Here is a 23,977-nt window from a genome sequence, read left to right as displayed (position 1 = left end):
TGGGTGGGGGGTCCTTATCTGTCAGTCTGAAAAGACACATATTTCATCTAAACTCAACCAATAGAATTATAGAGTTTTTGAATCCTGTAAAGGGGGGGGTAGGGACCAAGGAGGGTATAAATCAGAAGGCAGCCTGATAGCTCAGCCCCTTTCCTTTTCCCTGGAGATGATGACCTGATCTGACGAGCATGGTGACGTAATATCTCCCTCTCTCTCCCTCTCTTCCTCCTTCTCTCTTTCTCTCCCTCTCTCTACTTCCTTCTATCTTAAGATTTTGCCTAAGAGTATACTAGGAGTCTGTTGATGTCTATTGTAACCATATCTGAGTTAGGTCTTAGGCTGCGTACACACGATCGGTCCATCCGATGAGAACGGTCCGAAGGACCGTTGTCATCGGTTAACCGATGAAGCTGACTGATGGTCTGATGTGCTTACACACCATCGGTTAAAAAAACGATTGTGTGAGAACGGGGTGACGTAAAACACACAACGTGCTGAAAAAAATGAAGTTCAATGCTTCCAAGTATGCGTCGACTTGATTCTGAGCATGCGCGGCCTTTTGACTGATGCTTTTGCATACTAACCATCGGTTTTGACCGATCGGTTAGACGTCCATCGGTTGAATTTTAAAGCAAGTTCTAAATTTTTTGACCAAAGGATAACGGACCGATGGGGCCTACACACGATCGGTTTGGACCGATGAAACGGTCCTTCAGTCCGTTTCCATTGGTTTGAACCGACCGTGTGTACGCGGCCTGAGTCATCCTTGTAATCTGGCAACACTATACCTGTAACATCACCCAGGGATATTTGGTCATTTCTAATCATTTCTTCATCTCTGTCATTTTTCCTTTACTACAACTTGTCATTACTTACTGCTATAGCCATATTACTATTTGTATAATTGTGTAACATGGGTATCATCTTGGTTTTAAAGGTGGTATCTGTTATGTTATAGTAACGAATATTGGAGTAATACAAGTTTCTTCTCTGTATCAATAAATTTAATCCTTTTCTCTTTTTCGCACCGCTATTCTTTGTTTTAAATATTTATATAGACAAAAAGGTTTTAATCGCTTATTTTAATTATTTAAGTGAGGTATAAATATTTCCATGACATTTTCACACTTCCTAACTCACTAACTGCCCAGGGAATGAACGGAGTTAACAAAGTGACTATTCTTAAGGAGTCATAGGAAGCTTTTGAGGAACTAAGGACTTGGTTTGAGTCTTGGTTAGGATGAAGGAAAAAAGCTGGGACAGCCGCACTCCAAAAAACTCCTCCTTTAATTAAAAATCACAAAATACATGCCACAGCAAAAAACAGCACAACAAAAGAAAAGCTGACGTTTCGCACTATGCCTTAGTGCTTCTTTATGAGCTATGAAGAAGCACTAAGGCATAGTGCGAAACGTCAGCTTTTCTTTTGTTGTGCTGTTTTTTGCTGTGGCATGTATTTTGTGATTTTTAATTAAAGGAGGAGTTTTTTGGAGTGCGGCTGTCCCAGCTTTTTTCCTTCATCCTAACCTGCATTTTGATTGCACTGCCTGCACCCTTGGCTCGGACCACAGGAATCAGATTACCTGGTTCTCTTTGAGCGGTTACCCATTCTCTCATTTCATTTCGGACTTGGTTTGAGTCTTCTTAACATAAGAAATTAAAGCGGGTGTCCCTATGCCATAAAATGCATCATAGAAGGCCGAAAGCAGGCATTAAAGTTGCTAATGAAAGATCTCTGACATTTTTTCGCCATTATGCTAAGAACATGCTATTAATGTACAACCGGACATCTCATGATGTTGCATTATGTCCCAGCATTTATGTCTCTGTCTGCTGGTAGGATATATCACTTTTTTCATGCTTACTTTCTTTTGATCATGTGATGGGCACTCTTTTATTTCAAGAGTAATTCCACTGTTAACAACTGTACAAGCCTTTTCATAATTTAGTATTAATAAATAAGGCCTAATTTAATCTACAACCAGATATGGTTTTCAAAAAACTAGCTGAAAATGTTATACATGGTTTCCCATGGGAAAGTTCTGTGCATTGTAGACGTACATAGCAGAAATGTCATTAACTGTTCATATGATTTGCTACTCATGAGACTATAATAGGTAGACACATTGGGGTTGGTTTACTAAAGACAAATAGACTGTTCACTTTGCAAAGTGCAGTTGCTCCAGAGCTTAGTAAATGAGGTAAAGCTTCACTTTGCGAAGAGTACTCAATCAAAGTAAATAAAAAAAAACATGTTTGCTTGCACATGATTGGATGATGAAGGTCAGCAGAGCTTCTGCTCATTTACTAAGCTCTGGAGTAACTGTACTTGCGGAGTGCAATTGCCTACCCCACTACACTACACACCCTACTTACACTACACTGTCAGGCATGCTGCGTGTGTGCTTGCTTGAGTGGCTGGCAATGCATTAACACATGGCAGCATGGCGGTGGCGTGAGTCTGACTGTCTCCCTAACTAAGTGCTGCTGTTGACAGGCGGCTGCTCCGATATGAGATGGCTTCCTGCCTCCCTCACAGGCTTACCTGTGTCCAGATTGGTATGCCACGAGTTCCCAGTCCCAGACGAAGTGCACATCCAGCGCGGTCAGAAGGAAGGGTGTAGAGGAGAAGGTGGCAGAGGCTTACAGAAGCGCGGGTGGGACTCCTCTGAGAGCAGCCTTCACGCATGCGCCGCCCACGTTCAATGACTGGCCAGCCCCGCCGCAGTGCCAGCACATGACCACATTCGCCCAATCACAGGGTGCCAGCTGCCGCAACATGACGGCCGGGTTTGGGACACAGTAAATAGAATTTTACAAATTTAAAAAAAGTGACACGCAGGTGCGGGATTTCGCGCCCCCCCCAATGTTGCACCCGGTGCGACGCCCCCTGCCCCCCCCCCCCACCCACGCTACGCCACTGGTTTCAGTACAATGGCTGCAGGTAGATTTGTGTAATGAAGTCATAGAACTTCCCTGCAAAATATGTAACAGACTGGGGGAGATTATTTTTGCTGGGCATACGTGGAGTTAAAATTTAAACTTCAAAATGATTGTTCTTTAGTCTAACTAAAGTGTAACTCTGAGGCTAAAAATAAAGGAAACACTGGAACCTAAAAGCAGATGTCATATATGCTGGGATAAATGTTCAAGGTTTTCAGTGTACCAAAGGGTGTAGAAAGGTGCCACAAGAAGTGGCACTTTGGCAGCCATGCAGGAAAATCAAGCTTTGGGTCAGCTGACATATGAATATGTCCCAATCTGATCATTATTAGCCAGATATACATGTAACACTATGTTAGCCACAAATGCAATAAATGTACCTTTTTCCCCTTTATCTATTCAGTTGCAATCTCTCGTTTTATCAACCAATTGATTGATCCTGGTTAGAAAAAATACCAGTGCAATTTTTTCTCTTATGATTGATTTGAAACACATGCGCTTTGCTACGTTTCACATCTGTTTGAAATATACATAAAATGCAGGTCTTTCTTTTCATTTCTGATACAGCTTCAGTTGCTCACCTGAGCTAAAATGTTCTGCTCTCTCATTAACTTTTGCCTTTCCCGGTTGGGTTTGGTGACAACTACTTCCAGTACTTCCTGTCCGTTGTTTGGGACTCCAGCAACAAAAAATATCAGATCTTCCAAAAGTTTGGTTACAAACCTGAGCAGAGAGAAAAAAATGAATCACACGCAACAAATTGCAGATCATCTTCTGAAAACATTAACAAACCACCTATTTAATGTATACCCGCTCTATGAATTTTGTAAACTGAGGCAGAATGAATTCAGTTTATTTTGATTCCGTTTCAAAAATGGGTGTTTGTACTATTTAATAGGACAAAATAGAATTGTTGTCCTCACTGTAAAATATTTTTCTTGAAGTCAATGGAAGGACACATGATGTCTTCACCTTTGGGTTATACCGCCTACAGGAGGATTGGACACTGGCAAACTAAAAAGTGCAGGCCAATAAACCATCCCACTATAAGCATGCCTCATTTTTGTAGCAAAGTAGTACCAACAGCATAGTCAAAAAAACTGAGGGGGTTGAACCCATTGTCTCTCAAAAGGACTCGAAGATAAGGATTTTACGGTACAATAATCTCGAGATAGAGACTCAGCCTGAACTGTAATAATATACTGTGTGTGTGTGTATATGTATGTATGTATATATATATATATATATATATATATATATACACACACAGTATCTCACAAACGTGAGTACACCCTCAAATTTTTGTAAATTGTATTATATCTTTTCATGTGACAACACTGAAGAAATGACACGTTGCTAAAATGTAAAGTAGTGAGTGTACAGCTTGTATAAAAGTGTAAATTTGCTTTCCCTCAAAATAACACACACAGCCATTAATGTCTAAACCACTGGCAACAAAAGTGAGCACACCCCTAAGTGAAAATGTCCAAATTGGGCCCAATTAGCCATTTTCCCTTCCCAATGTCACGTGACTCATTAGTGTTACAAGGTCTCAGGTGTGAATGGGAAGCAGGTGTGTTAAATTTGGTGTTATCGCTCTCACTCTCTCATAATGGTGACTGGAAGTTCAACATGGCACCTCATGGCAAAGAACTCTCTAAGGATCTGAAAAAAAGAATTGTTGCTCTACATATAGATGGTCTAGGCTATAGGAAGATTGCCAAGACCCTGAAACTGAGCTTCAGCACGGTGGCCTAGACCATACAGCGGTTCAATAGGACAGGTTAATTTTAGAACAGGCCTCGCCATGGTCGGCCAAAGAAGTTGAGTGCACGTGCTCAGCGTCATATCCAGAGGTTGTCTTTGGGAAAAAGACGTGTGAGGGCTGCCAGCATTGCTGCAGAGGTTGAAGGGGTGGGGGGATCAGAGGAACCCTGGAAATAACTTTCTGGTCTCAGGGAACCCCCTGCTAAAATTCTTATATCTACAAGAATGCTACTTACACTTGTAGTCAATGGGAAGAATTACTCCCTTACAGGTAGCTAAAAAGATTTTATTTGAGAGGCACAAATTGCCCAAGGAACCCCTAGCAACCTTTGGAAGAATGAGAATAAGAGGGAAAATATTGCGCTAGTCCAAAAACTAAACCAAAAGGTGCAAAAAACTGGTAAAAACGCAAACCACATAAGAGCAGCTGCACAAAACGTGATCAAAATTCAAATACAACTATAATTAAAATGCAGCGCTAAAAATCTGAGAAACCAAATCGCACAAAGTGAGATGTGCCTCAATGTGCCAAAAGTGAGACATAAATAAATAAGTCCACATAAAGTCCATGAAAAGACCATGGAATGTGATAATCAAATCAGACTTGTAACAATAAGGGTCATCTCATAAGCCTTCTTGCAAAGGAGTAAGGGAGAATACTCTTACCAGAACTGGTGGATTTACTTATTAGGCTGATCGTTAGAGCGTGTGAAATCCCGATGGCATTTCGCATCAACTGGTATGAAGACTCTGGATAAACCACACAAATTGCAGATGGCAACTCATTTAAAGGAAATCCGGCCTCAAAGGGACTCTGGGTTCACTGGATATCCCTGTGGTCCTCAGATGATGATGAAGTGACCTCCAATCTAGGAATCCTTTTCAGGACTGAAGAATAGCATGATGGAAAAAACCTCCAAACAGCAACTCAATCAACCACAACATGGAAGAAAGGGGAAAATAGAGGAGGTGCAGGTAAATGTGGGTTTATTAAGAAACCAACAAGACTTAAAAATGATCACAATACAAGATATGTTAAAAAAGGGCAATAAGTGGAGTGGTGTACCAAGCCCAACGCGTTTCATTCACAAGTACTTCAACTGGGGCATCAACCTGCTCCCACAAATTGCCTTACATTTGTAATAAACACTCCAAACATAACTAAAATCTAGGCAATCAGTAAAATTTCTAATGCTGACACCTGATTGGAGGAAGTCTGCCACCTGATCAAGTGGGCGTGATATCCCCCAAACCTTGAACCAATGGGAATCGGCGCTGAGAAAATTTCCCAGGTCAAATGATGACAGTGAAATGACTCACAGAAAGTGAACACAGCGGCGGCTAATCGGGACTGCAAAAAAGCCCACCAAAATCAGGAGGAGAGGACTGCGGTGATGCAACACCCACATGTCCACTCATCCCTCCCCATTGGCGGAACCTAAGCCCTGAATAAGTCCCATTGGATATTCAGGGCTTAGGTTCCGCCAATAGGGAGGAATGAGTGGACATGTGGGTGTAGCATCACCGCAGTCCTCTCCTCCTCCTGATTTTGGCGGGCTTTTTTGCAGTCCCGATTGGCCGCCGCTGTGTTCACTTCCTGTGAGTCATTTCACTGTCATCATTTGACCTGGGAAGTTTTCTCAGAGCCGATTCCGATTGGTTCTAGGTTTGGGGGATATCACACCCACTTGATCAGGTGGTGGACTTCCTCCAATCAGGTGTCAGCATTAGAAATTTTACTGATTGCCTAGATTTTAGTTATGTTTGGAGTGTTTATTACAAATGCAAGGCAATTTGTGGGAGCAGGTTGATGCCCCAGTTGAAGTACTTGTGTACGAAACGCGTTGGGCTTGGTACACCACTCCACTTATTGCCCTTTTTTTAACATATCTTGTATTGTGATCATTTTTAAGACTTGATGGTTTTTCAATAAACCCACATTTACCTGCACCTCCTCTTTTTTCCCCTTTCTTCCATGTTGTGGTTGATTGAGTTGCTGTTTGGAGGTTTTTTCCATCATGCCATAGTTCAGTCCTGAAAAGGATTCCTAGATTGGAGGTCACTTCATCATCATCTGAGGACCACAGGGATATCCAGTGAACCCAGAGTCCATTTGAGGCCGGAATTTCCTTTAAACGAGTTGCCATCTGCAATTTGTGTGGTTTATCCAGAGTCTTCATACCAGTTGATACGAATTGCCATCGGGATTTCACACGCTCTAATGATCTGCCTAACAAGTAGATCCACTGGTTCTGGTAAGAGTATTCTCCCTTACTCCTTTGCAAGAAGGCTTATGAGATAACTCCTATTGCTACACGTCTGATTTGATTATCACATTCCATGGTCTTTTGATGGACTTTATGTGGACTTATTTATTTTACCTCTGGAGGAACCCTAGTTGAGAAACCCTGCTTTTAGAGATTGTAAATCGTATTGGTAACCTGTATAGGCAGCTTAATGCTGATCACATCAGGTAAAAATGTCACAGTTTTATTTAAATATTGTGACATTTGTGGATATCTCAATCATTTCTCTTCATAATATCTTGTTTCCAACAAAAGATAGGAGTGCGGAATAATCACTCCGCTGCTTATTTAATGATTTGCTTAAAAAATTATTTAATTAGAAAAAATAAGTATAACCATATTCAGAAACGACTTCAGAACTAAATAGCAGCCACCAAACATGACCAAGCATACAGTAGTACAAGGGTGGGCAACCTTGGCACTCCAGCTGTGGTAAAACTACAAATCTCTTGCAATGCTGCATTGAAATTGTAGTTGCAAAACAGCTAGACTGCTGAGGATCCCTCCCCATGCAGTATAATATAACAGACTGACAGATTTAAAGATAAAATATTCCTGGGTTAAAAAATGGCCAAACCTTCGTTCGTTCTGAGTGATAGTTCCATACTCCAACTTCTTCACCGTGGAGGCTAAAACTTTGTTGGCGTCATTGGCAAAATCCAAGTCTCGAACCTCAGACAGAGGAACTGAGATGATGGCAAAAGCTTCCTTATCTTCCTTCGTTTGGCACGTTCCGATCTATTGGATTGATTTACATGAGTAAACTCTTTTCACAAACAGTACATGTATATGAGGTCAGTAATATAAAAAGCTAAAAGAAAAATTCTTAAAATACTTAAAAAAAAAATGAAAAAAAAATGATTGAAGGGTGTCTATACATAAATGCCACTTCTGCTCCAAAGAGCGCATTTTGCTATCGTTCAAGAGGCTCCTAAGGACCCTTTGGTTTCTGAAATGGCTTTCTGGTAAAGAACTCTACTGACCAATCCAGAATAACATAAAAAATAATTATTTAGAGGTGATAGCCAACACATTTCGGGAATCACCTAAACCCCACTTCTTCAGGCTCTGAAGCAAATGCGTGCGGCCAAATTTTACTGCTTCGGTTAACATCAGCTTGAGATAGGATAAGCAGGCAGCCAAAAGGTTGCTACCATCTATAAAGTAAAATATTATAAACACCAGTGCTTGCTGTCCACTTATTAGCAATGTTAAACAGTAACTCAAGCTGATTTTAATCTGTCTTTCGCCAGTGTCAGTACATTAGCCAGCACGCATCTACTTCAAAGCCCCGAAGAAGGGGAATAATTCTAGAAAAGCCCTGCACACAGCGGAAGCTATGATAAAGGCCATTCCGGCTGAACCTCATTAGCGTGCTGCTTTCATGGAGCTTTTTTCTTTTGATTAATAAACATAAGAGGACTTGGAGCTATGTGCAAGACTTTTCTTGAATTATTGCACTGTGTGTGGGCAGCCAGGAGCCCCAACCTTGCACTGGCAGTTCCTTGTAGCTTAAGTGGAGTGGCAGGTAGAGCAGTTACACTATAGGTCAACCTGAAAAGGGGGGCTTTATGTGATAACTGAAAAATATTCGCTATCGACTAATTTGCCGATAACCAATCAAGTAAAACTGCCTGCCCCAAAGATGATGTAGCATGCACCCAAAGCCAACAAGACGCATGTGCAAAGTTCAGAACAATATGACATCTCCCAGGAAAGGTACTAGGGTGGAGGAGAGTGTGTCACATATCAACCATTTAATGGGGTTCATTTACTTAAACTGGGGCTGACCGGACACACTGGAGCAGGGAGTTCCAGAGGATGGGAGAGGCTCTGAAGAAGTCCTGAAGTCAAGCATGGGAGGAGGTAACGAGGGAGCTAGATAGCAGGAGGTCCTGGGAGGAGCGGAGAGGACAATTTGGGTGATATCTGCAGAAGAGGTTGGTGATGTAGATGGGGGTGATGTTGGGGAAGTTATAAGCTGATTAGCTACCATGCACAACTGCACCATATATTGCACTGTCCAGTTTTAGTAAATCAACCCCAATGTCTGCAGCAAGAGCATGCATAGCTTATCATACAAAAGTCACAGAATTGGTGAGATATCTGATCGGGGGGCTGTGGGATGCAGGGGGCGTGACAACTATTTTATTCCAGAATACAGAAAGGATAGAGTGGTCCATTGCAGTAAAGGTAAACAGTAGTCAAAAGTTACATCAATGGACAGGCTACCTTAGATTGACTACAATAAAGTCCAACCCCTGCCTAAACTTTTTTAGTTCTGTTAAGAGTTGAACAAAGCCCCTCTGAGGATTTTAGTGCAGTCTGTGTCTGCCATTGGGAAGAAGTCCCCTCACTTCCTCCCAGGACACCAGGACAGCAAAGAAGTTTGTATTGCTGTATGATACAATTTGAAATTAGAGAAAATCGCATCAATGAAGACGCAGACAGAAAAAAAAGTTTTAAAGGAAGTTTGCCTCTTCCCCCCCCTCCCCCCTTTATTCCAATTTAAAAAAAATTGACCGGATTTCTGTGATTATATATGCAATGCAGTCACAATGTGAGGGGTTGGCATAGTATTTTCCATCACATACAGATTCCTTAAAACATCACAGAACCCTGTCTGGAGGAATGGACATTCATAATCAGACTGCATTTGCATGCAGAGTGCCCCAAGTAACACCCATAAGTGTTTCTGAGCCTCTATTATTGAAAGAACTGAAATCCAATGACTGAAAGGACAGTTGAGGCTAGAGAGGAAAGGTATAGATGATGCTTGATGACCTCCAGCTCGATCTGACTTGCTGTAGCTTCTAATGCACATTGTGAGAAGCTCACAGTGTGCAGTGAAATCAGTAATTTCAGTACAGGAAAGGAGCCTGTACTACTGTGCAAGACTGAAGGGAAGGTTGGCGTTCTGCTTTAATTGACTGGAGAAGCTCTAATTGTAAGGCCCCTTTCAGACAAAGTGGACCCATCCAAGCAGATCTGCACGCTCAGCGGGGGATCTCTCAGCTGATCCCCACTGAGGAGGCAGGTGACAGGTCAGTTATACAGAGCAGACATAGACACAGCACACTCTCCTCTATGGAGCGGCCAGATGGAAACAAACTGCATGTCTGTTTCCATTCGATTGTCAACTGATCCACCGGATGGATAGCGAACGTAACCGTCTGTTTTTAGCGGACCGGATCGGATGTCGGCGGACACATCTGCTGACATCCGCTGCCCAATAGAGATCAATGGGTGCTCCAATCGGATCTGCCTGTCCAATTTTCAGTCGGTCCGCTGCTGTGAAAGAGGCCTAAGAGGGATAGAAAGGTGTAGTCATTGGCCCGGATTCAGAAAGGACTTACGACGACATATCTCCAGATACGCCGTCGTAAGCCCAAATGTGCGCCGTCGTATCTATACGCCTGAATTTTGGCAAGATACGACCGACGTAAGTCTCCTATGCCGTCGTATCTTGGGCGCTTTCGTTGATTTACGAGTCGCAGTAAGCTACGCCGTTTACGTAAGGTGTACGTCCGGCGTAAGTTTACCCCTCATAAAGCAGGCGTAAGTCATGTTAAGGTATGGGCGCGGGAACAGCGTCGTATTTTACGTCGTTTACGTAAGTCGTACGTGAATGGGGCTGGGCGTAGGTTACGTTCACGTCGCATGAATGGAGCCGGCGTATCTTAGGGAGTAAATTCGACGTGATTCTGAGCATGCACGTGCATGCGCCGTTCGTTCGGCCATGCATTTACATGGGGTCACGCTTCATTATAATACAACACGCCCACTGCCTTGCTACTTTGAATTACGCGGGCTTACGCCGGCCCATTTACGTTACGCCGGCGTACATATGGGAGCAAGTGCTTTGTGAATACTCAGCTTGCCTCTCAATGTTACGTCGGTGTAGCGCATATGAGATGTGCTACGCCTATCTAAAGATGCGACGATCTCTCTGAATCCGGGTCATTATGTTTATAACCTTCTGCAGGTAGACATGTCTACCACATGAACAGGGTTGGGAAATCATTCAGACACCCACAAATATGATAACATATATGTAAAAAAAAAAAAGTTTATTGTAAGGGGTTTATATTATTCACCCGGTTGGATTTTTTTTTTATCTGAATTCACTTATAGAGAATGCATCAGTAGTGGGATCTGATAGTAAGGTGAAGGAGAACTAAAGAGCAAAGATCCCACCACTGTAACTCAACATTAGCGGTTGATTGAACTTGCCAAAATCCAGTTAAAACCAAACTATTTAATTTGAGTGGTCTAATCCTTTATTTCTGCCAGTAATGACCCCTTACCTTCAGCATGACAGGTCTTTCCTCATCCGTGTCAATGGGAATACTAGTACTGGTCACCCAGGTGTTGGTACAAAGATGGCGTAGTCTGACATAGGAGTTCCTACATTGGGAAAAAACAAGTTTGACTGGACTATTGATTATAACATTAGATAATATCAAATACTGCTACTGGATGTTTATTTCTTTCCTTTGTATTTGGAAAATGTTAATAAAAATATTTTTGAATAGAACAAAAAAGCGGCTAGAACCTTTGTCAGTTTTTACTGCTCTGTAGGGCCCCAATGGATAAAATTTCTCGCTTCCTGTTCTGGCTTTGTCACCAGGACAGAAAATATGGGGACATTTCCAGGAAGGACAGGACAGTAGAAAACAAAAAAGGGGAAGACTAGAACTCCCATCAGCTTTTTGATTTTGTCTGTTTCCATTGGAGATTTTCTCTTACTTTCAGCCCAGGCGAAACATTGTCACCAGGACAGGAAGTCAGAAACATTGTCACCAGGACAGGAAGTCAGCGGAGATCTCCACAAAGAGATCTCAGCAATAAAAACCTGTGCAAAGTTGTAACTCTTCCCCATTCTATCAAAAATAAAAACGTATGTCACATTTTTGGCAACAAAGGAAAATGCACAGAACCCCCAGACAGAATGTGATGCACTGTGGCTTTACCTGGGTACTAAGCAGTCAGCTCGCTGCAGAGTTGTGGCATCCAGTTCAAAGAGGGATGCAATGTCATTCCCGTGCGGTACGGACACCAGTGTGAACATTATCTTCTCTCCTGTCTGCCATTTCCTCTTCGACACTGGCAGTTCACCTTCCTTCTGCAAAGTGAGCACAAATATTGAACAGAGAATTATCAATGTAAAAGGCATCGAGGATCCCGTCGAGCCAAAAAGAGAGCATGTCTTCTTTTTCCTCGACGGGAATGGAGAAACTTGCCTTGTCGAGTTCCTCGACAGCCTAACAAGGAACTCGACGAGGAAAACGATGTGTTTCGCCCGTCGAGTTCCTCGGTCGTGTGTACGAGGCTTTATCCGACATCAATGCCTGACCTAAGAAATTCACTCCTAAACCTTGTGGACAGCCTTCCAAGAAGAGTTGAAGCTGGTGTAGCTGCAAAGGGTGGGCCAACTCAATATTGAATCTTATGGACTAAGACTGGGATGCCATCAATGTTCATGTGTATGTAAAGGCAGGCATCTCAATACTTTTGGCAACATAGTGTATATCTTCTATTATCTGTACCTATAGAATATATTTTGTTTATATCAGAAGGATGTTGTCTATTATAACATTTAGTAAATATCAAATATTCATATTTTGCTGTTTCAAATTTTTTATTACATTTTAGAATTATCAACAAAATTACATTAACAGAGCATATACAATAATATAATAGAAATAGATATTCCATTAACAGAGCATATACAATAATATAATAGAAATAGATATTCCATTAACAGAACATGTACAATAGTATAGTAGAAAAAGGCGAAATCATTCAGGAAAGTAACTCTTATAAATGAAAATAGATAACCTAGCGGATTGTAGGATAAGATTATGTAACATGAAGTGTCATAATCATAGCTGCATGGCAGCTATTTGACGACAAGGAATTGAGAAATTAAGTTGATTAAAATAATATAATATAATTATGTCATCTATGAAGAGAATAGAATTGAATGAACCTACAAAGAAATATAAAATATTCATATTTTCATACCCTGACTAGTTTTCTGGGTTGATGTCTTTGCCTCCATGCCTTTGCGCTCCCGTTGTGCCCAGTATGAGACGCTCCCACTATCCCTGATGGAATTTTATTTATTTTATATTATGGAGAAAGTAACAGGAGAAGCTGGAGAACACAAAGATGGGGAGGGACACCCAAAACTCCCTGGCAAACAGAAGTAGCTGGCAACTAATGCAGGGAGATCTCAAGCCCTGTACACACGGCCGGGAATCCCGTCAGGAAAAAACCTTGGTTTTCCTGACGGGATTCCTGGCAAGCTTGCCATGCATACAGACGGCCATTCAAAGGAACCACCGTTTGAATGGCAAGAACGCGGTGACGTCATCGACTACGACGAGCCGGCGCTCGTCACATTCAATGCTGTTGCCGCCATCTTGCTACACCCTACACTACCCTCGTATGCTACCGCGCATGCGTCAAAGTCTCATCGAGCATGTGCGGGTTTACCTGGGGACAGGTTAGCATACCGACGACAGTTTTCTCGGCAGGAAACACTGGCGAGAATCCCGACGAGAAAATAGAGAGCAGGTTCTCTATTTTTCTCGTTGGGATTCCCGGCAGTTTTCTCAACAAGAAAGCACACACACGCACGGTTTTCACGACAAAAAGCTCTCCCAGCAGCATTCTTGCCAAGAAAACCGGTCGTGTGTAGGAGGCTTCACTGTTTGATTATCTGAGAAATCTGTTGTTTTTGCGTCATATCAGGCAAACATACAGACTGACTTCAGCTATCCTGCACACGTGAGACATTTTCGGGTGGATTTACTAAAGGTACTTTGCAAAATGAAGCTGCACTCTTTAAAGGGGTTGTAAAGGTACAATTTTTTTTCCTAGTCCCTTGGACTACAGGAGAGTCAGGACGCTCTCTACGTTGCAGATAGAGAAGGGAGCTGTGTGTTAGTGGGCGTCCTGACTCTCCTGTAGTCCAAGGGAGGGGGCGAGCATGACACTCCACACCAGGGAGAAAGCCTTGCATTACTGTGTGGAGTTACAGACAGAAGAATAGGAAGTGAGGATTTCTCAGAAGAAATAAGGACATTTAAAAGCAAAATGGAAGGATGAGGTAAGTGAAGGAGGACTGCACTAAGGTAAAGGAAGCTATTTAGGGGGAAAAAATTGTACCTTTACAACCCCTTTAAGTGCAATTGCTTCAGAGATTAGTAAATGAGGTAAAGCTTCACTTTACAAAGAATACCCAATCACGTGCAAGATAAAAAACAGCATTTTTCCTTGTACGTGATTGGATGCTGGAAGTAATTTAGTAATTTAGTCTCTACCCCTTGTCCTGACCCAGGATCTTGGTGCTGCAAAACACGCATGCCAGCCATTTAACCACCATCATGTAAAGTCATACTGAGGAGGCTTTGGCAAATTGTTAAATAAATGTAAACATAAAACAAGCATATGGCCCTCACAGCCTGCAGATGTGATGTGGAGGGATGACGTGTGCTATTAGGCCTTTAGCGGTCGGGCGTGGGGTGTTTTAGCAAGCAGCGGGTGTTGCAGCGCACGGGCGCAGTAATGCCTCTGCTCATATTGCAGACCCCTGTGAAGCCTCTCGCTTCCACAAACACCTTCGCTGTTGACTCAGCCGTGAGTCATCTCCCATTTTTAGCAGAGACATCACGCTCCAGCACTCAAAACGCCCTGGAAGACACAGGCTGTGTGATTCCCCAGCTTATTCAGCCTCAGAGGCAGCCGAGCTGGCACAGCCTGTGTTACTGTGAGCGGAGTTCCCCCAACCACTTAACCCCTGATGCTGCAACGCCTGACGTTATAAAATCGCCCAATTATCCTGCCACCCGAAAACAGCACGTAGCAGATTTAATAAATTGGCAGATTACTTTGGAAAGGGAGGAGGGCTGGGATTTGTTAAGAAAATAAAAGTCATAAATCTATCCCCTATTTTGTAGGCGCTACAACTTTTGCGCAAACCAATCAATAAATGCTTATTGCGTTTTTTTACCAAAAATATGTAGAAGAATACGTATCGACCTAAACTGAGAAAAAAAAAATTGGATATTTATTATAGCAAAAAGTAAAAAATATTGTTTGTTTTTTCAAAATTGTCTGTTTTTTTGTGTTTATAGTACAAAAATAAAAACTGCAGAGATGATCAAATACCACGAAAATAAAGCTCTATTTGTGGGGAAAAAAAGGACATCAATTTTGTTTGGGAGCCACGTCGCACGACCGCGCAATTGTCATTCAAAGTGTGACAGTGCTGAAAGCTGAAAATTGGCCTGGGCAGGAAGGGGGTGAAGATGCTTGATATTGAAGTGGTTAAAAACTCCTCAAGGAAGCTGATTCAGGTTTACTGGTCCTTTATTCTAAAAAGTGTATTTTTTACTAGTAATGGCGGCGATCTGCGATTTTTGTCAATACTACAATATTGCGGCGGACACATCGGACACTATTTTGGGACCATTCACATTTATACAGCGAACAGTGCTATAAATATGCACAGTTTACTGTATGAATGTGACTAGCAGGGAAGGGGTTAACACTAGGGGGCGATCAAGGGGTTAATGTGTTCCCTAGGGAGTGATTCTTACTGTGGGGGGAGGGGACTCACAAGGGGAGGAGACCAATCAGTGTCCCTATGTACAAGGGACACACCATCGGTCTCCTCTCCCTGACAGGACATGGATCTCTGTGTTTACGGAGATCCATGTCCCTGGCTCTGTGACGAGCAGACATCGTGGCCACCGGGCACGTGCATTGGGTCCCCAGTGATGCGGCGAGAACGCGTGTGCTCCACATTGTGGGAATCCCAGGACGTCATATGACAGCCGCCCGGAGGGACAAAAGGACCCTGCGGCCGTCATATGACTATGGGCCGGTCAGGAAGCGGTTAATATATTAAACATGAGTGTAAAAGTGCAACCCCCCTTTTTTTATTTATTTTTTATTAAAAAAAATGTTTTTTTTTATATATTTTTTATATATATTTTTTATATATAATATATATATATATATATATATATATATATATATATATATATTATTATTATTATTATATTTTATTTTATTATATTTTATTATTATTAAAGGGCCCAGAGGTCTCCAGGGCCCCATGTGGCAACCCCCCCTTTTTTATTTATTTTTATAAATGTTTATTTTTTTATTTTTGTTTATATTTTTTTATTTTTTATTAAAGGGCCCAGAGGTACCCAGGGCCCCAGGTGGCTACCCCCTTTTTTTTATATATACACAGTACAGACCAAAAGTTTGGACACACCTTCTCATTCAAAGAGTTTTCTTTATTTTCATGACTATGAAAATTGTAGATTCACACTGAAGGCATCACAACTATGAATTAACACATGTGGAATTATACATCATAAAAAAGTGTGAAACAACTGAAAATATATTTCATATTCTAGGTTCTTCAAAGTAGCCACCTTTTGCTTTGATTACTGCTTGGCACACTCTTGGCATTCTCTTAATGAGCATCAAGAGGTAATCACCTGGCACAGCACCCCATCACTCTCCTTCTTGGTCAAATAGCCCTTACACAGCCTGGAGGTGTGTTTGGGGTCATTGTCCTGTTGAAAAATAATTGATGGTCCAACTAAACGCAAACCGGATGGAATAGCATGCCGCTGCAAGATGCTGTGGTAGCCATGCTGGTTCAGTATGCCTTCAATTATGAATAAATCCCCAACAGTGTCACCAGCAAAGCACCCCCACACCATCACACCTCCTCCTCCATGCTTCACGGTGGGAACCAGGCATGTAGAGTCCATCCGTTCACCTTTTCTGCGTCGCACAAAGACACGGGGGTTGGAACCAAAGATCTCAAGTTTGGACTCATCAGACCAAAGCACAGATTTCCACTGGTCTAATGTCCATTCCTTGTGTTCTTTAGCCCAAACAAGTCTCTTCTGCTTGTTGCCTTTCTTTAGCAGTGGTTTCCTAGCAGATATTCTACCATGAAGGCCTGATTCACACAGTCTCCTCTTACCAGTTCTAGAGATGTGTCTGCTGCAAAAGGAAGAACCTAGAATATGAAATATATTTTCAGTTGTTTCACACTTTTTTGTTATGTATAATTCCACATGTGTTATTTCATAGTTTTCATGCCTTCAGTCAGAATCTACAATTTTCATAGTCATGAAAATAAAGAAAACTCTTTGAATGAGAAGGTGTGTCCAAACTTTTGGTCTGTACTGTATATATATTTTTCTTTATTTCTTATTTTTTTTGTAAAGGCCCCCCCGTTTCTCAATTTGCGGCAGCCCCCCGCTTCTCAATTTCAGGCGCCAGCACCCCCCCGGTTCTCTGCTCCAGGGGGCCCATGCCTTAAAGCGGATCTCCACTCTAAAGTGGAGTCCCGCTGATCGGAACCCTCCCCCCCTCCGGTGTCACATTTGACACCTTTCAGGGGGGAGGGGGGTGCAGATACCTGTCTACAGACAGGTATCTGCACCCACTTCCGGCCCTACGATACGGGCAAAGGACGGGTTTTTTCCTTCCTTCCCGTCCGTCCCCCGTTGTATGCTGGGAACACTCGGCTCCCAGCACACAGCGGGAGCCAATCGGCGGGCGCAGCGCGACTCGCGCATGCGCCGTAGGGAACCGGGCAGTGAAGCCGGAGCGCTTCACTTCCTGGTTCCCTCACCAAGGATGGAGGGGGGAGCAGCAGGGTGACGAGCGATCGGCTCGTCATCTGCTGCGATCGCCGCTGGACTCCAGGACAGGTAAGTGTCCTTATATTAAAAGTCAGCAGCTGCAGTATTTGTAGCTGCTGGCTTTTAATATATTTTTCCCGTGGCACATCCGCTTTAAGCTGTGTAAGGGGTAGAGTTGCCACCTTTTCTTCAAGCCAAACCCGAACACTTTAGCGGCACAGGGCACATTTTTTCCGTAGTATACACAATAGGATTATAAAAGACCTGGGGCACCTTTGGGTGCCTCAAGGAGAGTGGTAATGCAGCGCGCTGCGGCAAACAGTGGGTGTAGCCAAACTGCTCTTGCTGACATCATGGCTCCCCCTCAGTGATGCCATACCTGCCCCCAGACAGCGGCCCGCATCTCCCGATTGGCAACAGATTTTTGTGTGACTACCTCAGTTACTTGGGGAGCCACAGCCCAGTCTAAATAATGTGTCCAGGTTTCAGGCAGACTGAAACCCGGACACAAGATCCCAAACCCGAACTGTCCGGGTGATTCCTGGACAGGTGGCAACCCTAGTAAGGGGCCCCAAAATTCCTGATGGCGGCCCTGCGCATACCTCCCAACACGCACGGATTCTGCGGGACTTTCCCGCACAGACAGCTTCTTCCTGCAGTCCCGCAAAAGGGTTAATTTTCCTGCACTGCAAGAGGAGGCAGCACGGAAGCAGGAGGAACCGGAGCGGTGTGTGGAGGACTGTGGCTGCTGAAGGGAAGAAAGCAGACAGCCGGGTTAATGACAGTCTGTGGCCCCGGCTGTCGGCACAGGTGAGAGGCACTCCCCCCCGCTCAACAACTGCAAAATCCCCCCAGGAGGAACCGGAGTGGTGTGTGGATGTCTGCTTAAGGGAAGAGAGCCGACACATTCTGTGCACAGGTGCGCCCCCCCTCGCTCAACAACTATGATCCCCCCCCTCGCTCAACATCTTCGACCCCCACCCCAATTCTCGGCTCCAGGGGGCCCCTTCAACACTCAAGCCCAGGGGCCCCCACCACCCTAAGTCCTGCCCTGGCTACTACCCTTTGTTCCACTTGACCCTCCCTTCTAGACTGTAAGCTCTAACGAGCAGGGCCCTCTGATACCTCCTGTATTGAATTGTATTGTGACTATACTGTCTTCCCTGATGTTGTAAAGCGCTGCGCAAACTGTTGGCGCTATTTAAATCTTGTATAATAATAATATTAATAACATGGCAACCATGTAATTTGCAGGCTTCTTGTCTTGTTCTTCAAACCCCTGACACTTTTCTTTATCTAATGAGAAGATGCAAGTTCCCCAGCACTCTAAGTAAATGTGTATCACATATTTAGGCCTGTTTCACACCGGCGGGAAAAGGCATTGGGGACTCGGAGGACAGCGCCGTGACCCAAGACCGGTAAGTGCTGGGCAGGTGATGCACACTGGAGCAGCATTTGATGGGGCACAGTAGCTGCAAATGATGGGGCACAGTAGTGGCATTTGATGGAGCACACTGGTGGCAACTGATGGGCACAGTGGCGGCAATTGATGGGCACACTGGCAGCAATTGATGGGTACAGTAGATGCGGTTGATGGCACAGTGGCGGAAATTTATGGGTACAGTGGCTGCGTTTGATGGGCACAGTGGCCCCGATTGATGGGTACAGTGGCTGCGCTTGATGGGCACAGAGGCTGCAATTGATGTTTTTTTTCAGTTTGTTTGCACCCCCCAAAAAATTTGAGCATCAGCCGCCACTGCTGTGTATACATGGCTCTTTCATTTATGTATGGCTATACTTGTCCTCCTGCATGGGTGACTTTTTGGTTTGTACTTTTCTAAGATCTTCAATAAAAGTAATTGTACCAAAAAAGAACAGGGAGGCATGAACAACAATACAAACACTGTGAGGCCTCGTACACACGACCGTTTTCCTCGACAGAATCCATCAAGAAACTTGGTGGGAGAGCTTTTTTGCCGAGGAAAACGGTTGTGTGTACGTTTTTCATTGAGAAAACTGTTGAGGAACTCGACGAGGAAAAAAGAGAACAAGTTCTCTTTTTCCTCGACGGGAGTCTCAATTTCCTCGTTGTGTTCCTCGTCGGGCTGTTTTTCGTCAAGAAACACGATCGCGTGTATGCTAAGAAACCTGCGCATGCTCAGAATAAAGTATGAGACGGGAGCGCACCTTCGGTAAAAGTAGCGTTTGTAATGGAGATAGCACATTTGTCACGCTGTAACAGATGGAAAAGTGCAAATCGTCTCTTACCAAACTTTTACTTAACACGCAGTAACATGAGATTAGCAAAAGCAGCCCCAAGGGTTGTGCCAGTTGAATCGAACTTCCCCTGCCGTCGTACATGTTGTACGTCACCGCGTTTGAGAACGAGGAGATTTGGTCTTGACAGTGTGTACGCAAAGAAAGCTTGTCAAGTTTCTCGACAAGCCTGACGAGGAACTCGTCAAGGAAAACGATGTTTCATTTACGACAGTGGTCATCAACCTTGTCCTGCAGGGCCCACTAACAGGCCAGGTTTGCAAGATAACTGAAATACATCACAGGTGATATCATTTGCTCCTCAGTGATTGCAGTATTCTAGTCTGCATCTCCCTAAGGAAATACATAAAACCTGGCCTGTTAGTGGGCCCTGCAGGACAGGGTTGATGACCACTGATTTACGACGAGTTCCTTGGTCGTGTGTACGAGGCCTAAGACTTTCTGACCCTTCCTCACTCTACTAAATATGTGTTTTGTTCTTTAATCCCATTTGAGAGATGGCCCATCTGACAGGATATACCCCAAGAGGTACACAGTTGGCAAAACAATCTTGTTTGATGGAACTTCTCTAATGCCACGTACACATGACCGTTTTTTCCTGTCCTGCAAAAAAAACAAAGTTTTTCTCAACGTGATTCGACGTGATTCCTCTCAAGCCTGCCTTGCATACACATGTTCATGAAAAAAAAAAAATGGTTGAGCAAAGCGCGGTGACGTACAACTAGGGTTGCCACCTCATCCCTTTAAAAAGGAACACATCTGAATTACACAGGTTCTGAGGCAAATTTAATGCAGATAAGGCACCAAGTGAGTTTAATTACCACCTTAATCAGCCACAGAACCTGTGTAATTCAGATGTGTTCCTTTTTAAAGGGATGAGGTGGCAACCCTACATACAACACATACGACAGGACTATAAAGGGGAAGTTCCTTTCCAATGGCGCCACCCTTTGGGCTGCTTTTGCTGATCCTCGTGTTAGTAAAAGTTTGGTGAGAGACGATTCGTGCTTTTCAGCCTTGTGCTTTTCAGTCCGTTACAGCGTGACGAATGTGTCATCTCTATTACGAACGCTAGTTTTACCAGAACGAGCGCTTCCATCTCATACTTGATTCTGAGCATGCAGGGTTTTTTTCCCCTTGGAAAAGCATACACACGACCAATCTAAAAAATGGCAGTTTTCTCGTCATGAAAAACGGTTGTGTGTACGCGGCATTAGACCTTGAAATGTTATGAAGGTGGATGTGGAGCACCAAAAAAGATCTTGAAAAAAACAAGTGTGCAAAAATACTGCATTTTGGGGGTTTCAGGAGTAGAAAAGTATCCTCTCCCCAGGGCTTATGTGGATGATTTCATGAAAAGTCAGGTTAGAGGTTCAGTCAGGTAGTTTAATAGATACTATCCTAATGCTATCACACAGACAATAAATATCTGACAGAGGTTCTATCCTTTCCCCACCCTATAGAAAATGTTTTGCCGTTGACATCAAAGAGAACAGCAAAGCAAACTGCACTCTGTTATCATTTTGATGCACCAAAAGCTGGATGACGTGCAGCCAAGATCACAGAGGGGGGACCCTGTATATACATTATAGTCCCTGCTTTCTGTCCTTTTCCATTTCTTTGCCTTGAACTGTTGCTTTCCTCCTGTGCTAAGTATAACTCCAGAAAGATAAGATGGAATAATCTACGTATGAGACGACAGTCCGCCTCCTCATACACCCACAGTGCTTCTATATTACCTTGTCATTAACCGTGTGTAAATATAATAAAGTCCCTTGATTGTTCTCATGATGACGTCAGAATGTAAGAAAAAAAAAAGGGATTACACTGTTAAAGGACTAAGTGAAAATTAACAGAATGAGTCTCTTGAGAGTGTTCGATCAACTTTGCCTTATATAAATAAGCTCAAACACTTCCAAATAATGTTATACGTTTTATTATTTATTGGTGTGGATTTTTTAAGTTGCTGTTATCTGTCAGGCCTCGTACACACGGCCGAGAAACTCGACGGGCAAAACACATCGTTTTGCTCGTCAAGTTCCTTGTGAAGCCGCCGAGGATCTCGGCGAGCCATATTTTCCCATTGCTGCCGAGGAAATAGAGAACATGTTCTCTTTTTGGCCCGACGAGATCCTCTGCGGTTTCCTCGGCGAAAAGTGTACACACGACCGGTTTCCCCGGCCAAAAAAAAAACCCAGCAAGCTTCTTGTGTACGAGGCCTCAGAGCTGTCCAAAAACAGGACAAAGGGTTAAAGAAAAGTTAAACATTAGACTGGAGTCAGGGGGAGAATAGTTTAGGTTAAAGGGTTAGGATTTAGGGCATTGAGTGATAGGTTAAAGGAGAAGTGTGGGATAGCAAAAAAAGAAAACATTCATACTCGTTTCGATGCTGCAGCTGTCTCCCGCTTACTCCAAGACCAAGAACTGAGTGATTAAATGACCACTGATCACTCAGTTCTCAGTCTTCACTGAGCAGAGTGCAGTGACTGTCAGTCACAAGCTTTCTGTTCTGTCGGGGATAGGACGACACGCCAAGAGGCCGAGCCAGCTGCTGCTCAGGCACCTGGGCGGATCCTGACATTATTGCCGCTAGCAATACTCACTGTGGGCCAGATTCACAGAGCAAGTACGCCAGCGTATCTACTGATACGCCGGTGTACTTTCAAATTTCCTGCGTCGTATCTTTAGTTTGAATCCTCAAACCAAGATACGACGGCATTTGGGTAAGATCCGACAGGCGTACGGCTTCGTACACCTTCGGATCTTAGATGCAATACTTCAGCGCCCGCTAGGTGGATTTTGCGTCGTTTTCCGCGTCAGGTATTGAAAAATAAGCGATTTACGACGATCCACGAACATACGCGCGGACGTAGCATTTTCTAACGTCGTCTGTAGTCGGCTTTTTCCGGCGTATAGTTAAAGCTGGTATTTTGCTGTGTATAGATAGACTTGCCATGTTAAGTATGGCCGTCGTTCCCGCGTCGAAATTTGAATTATTTTTTTTTGCGTAAGTCGTCCGTGAATAGGGACGGACGTAACTCATGTCTAAGTTCAAAAAATGACGTCATTGCGACGTCATTTCGCACAAAGCACGGCGGGAAATTTCTGGACGACGCATACGCAGTTCATTCGGCGTGGGGACGCGCTTCATTTAAATGAAACCCGCCCCCTGATCGGCGATTTAAATTCCGCCGCCAGAAATACACTACGCCGCCGTAACTTACGGCGCGAAATCGTTGAGGATTCTAAATTCCGCCAGGTAAGGTACGGCGGCGTAGCGTATCTTTGATACGCTGCGCGGATCCAATTCTCTCTGGATCTGGCCCTGTTTGTTCTCCCGGCCAATATGGCTCCTCTGCTAGGTGAACACAATAACTCTGTGGGAGGAATTCTCCCATCAACACTGACTGTGTTGATGGGGGAATCAAGAGGTTTTCTTTCCTGACACCTGGGCTTGCAGGAAAGAAAACCGCTCCATCTATGGCTGGCTTTATTTACAGAAAGGTAAAGGAAAGATATAGATAGAGTTTAGGGTAAGGAACACACAAGGGAACATTTTATGAACTACGGCGCAGATCACCTGATGCTTAAAGGCAGCATATTATTGCACAATTACACTTGATCTACTGTAACCTTGAAACTAGCTGTATACAACAATGACACACTTATACTTGGGGTCCCAGAACAATGACACGCTGACACTAGAGGTTTCAGAACAATGAAGCACTGAAACCTGAAGTTGTAGAACAATTACACACTGGCTTTTGGGGTCCCAGAACAATAACACACTGACACTTGAGGCTCCAAAACAATAACACAATGACACATGGGGGTCCCAGAACAAGGACAAACTAACACTTGGTGCTCTAGAACAATGGCACACAGACACTTGGGATCCCCCAACAATGACACACACTTGGGTTTCCAAAGTAATGACACCCGGATAATTTGGGGGCACTAGAAAATGACACACTGAAAGTTGGGATTCAACAACAA

The 23,977-nt window shown here is 43.6% G+C and overlaps 1 protein-coding gene across 6 annotated transcripts in view; it reads right to left on the bottom strand.

Annotated features, from left to right (window-relative positions):
• Window positions 1–23,977, bottom strand: part of ITPR2 (inositol 1,4,5-trisphosphate receptor type 2) — a 499,601-nt gene that overhangs the window by 289,613 nt on the left and 186,011 nt on the right. For all 6 annotated transcript variants that reach the window (XM_040345602.1, XM_040345605.1, XM_040345603.1 and 3 more), the window contains 4 exons: window positions 11,990–12,141; window positions 11,324–11,423; window positions 7,594–7,754; window positions 3,525–3,666 (listed from right to left, as the gene is read on the bottom strand). In XM_040345602.1, the coding sequence (XP_040201536.1) occupies window positions 3,525–3,666; window positions 7,594–7,754; window positions 11,324–11,423; window positions 11,990–12,141 (555 nt within the window). The remainder of the gene's footprint in view (window positions 1–3,524; window positions 3,667–7,593; window positions 7,755–11,323; window positions 11,424–11,989; window positions 12,142–23,977) is intronic.

Source organism: Rana temporaria, chromosome 3 (assembly GCF_905171775.1).
Source record: "Rana temporaria chromosome 3, aRanTem1.1, whole genome shotgun sequence".
NCBI lineage: Eukaryota > Metazoa > Chordata > Amphibia > Anura > Ranidae > Rana > Rana temporaria.
Note: the sequence above shows the minus strand (reverse complement) of the source record. Positions and strands in the feature narration are given on the sequence as shown.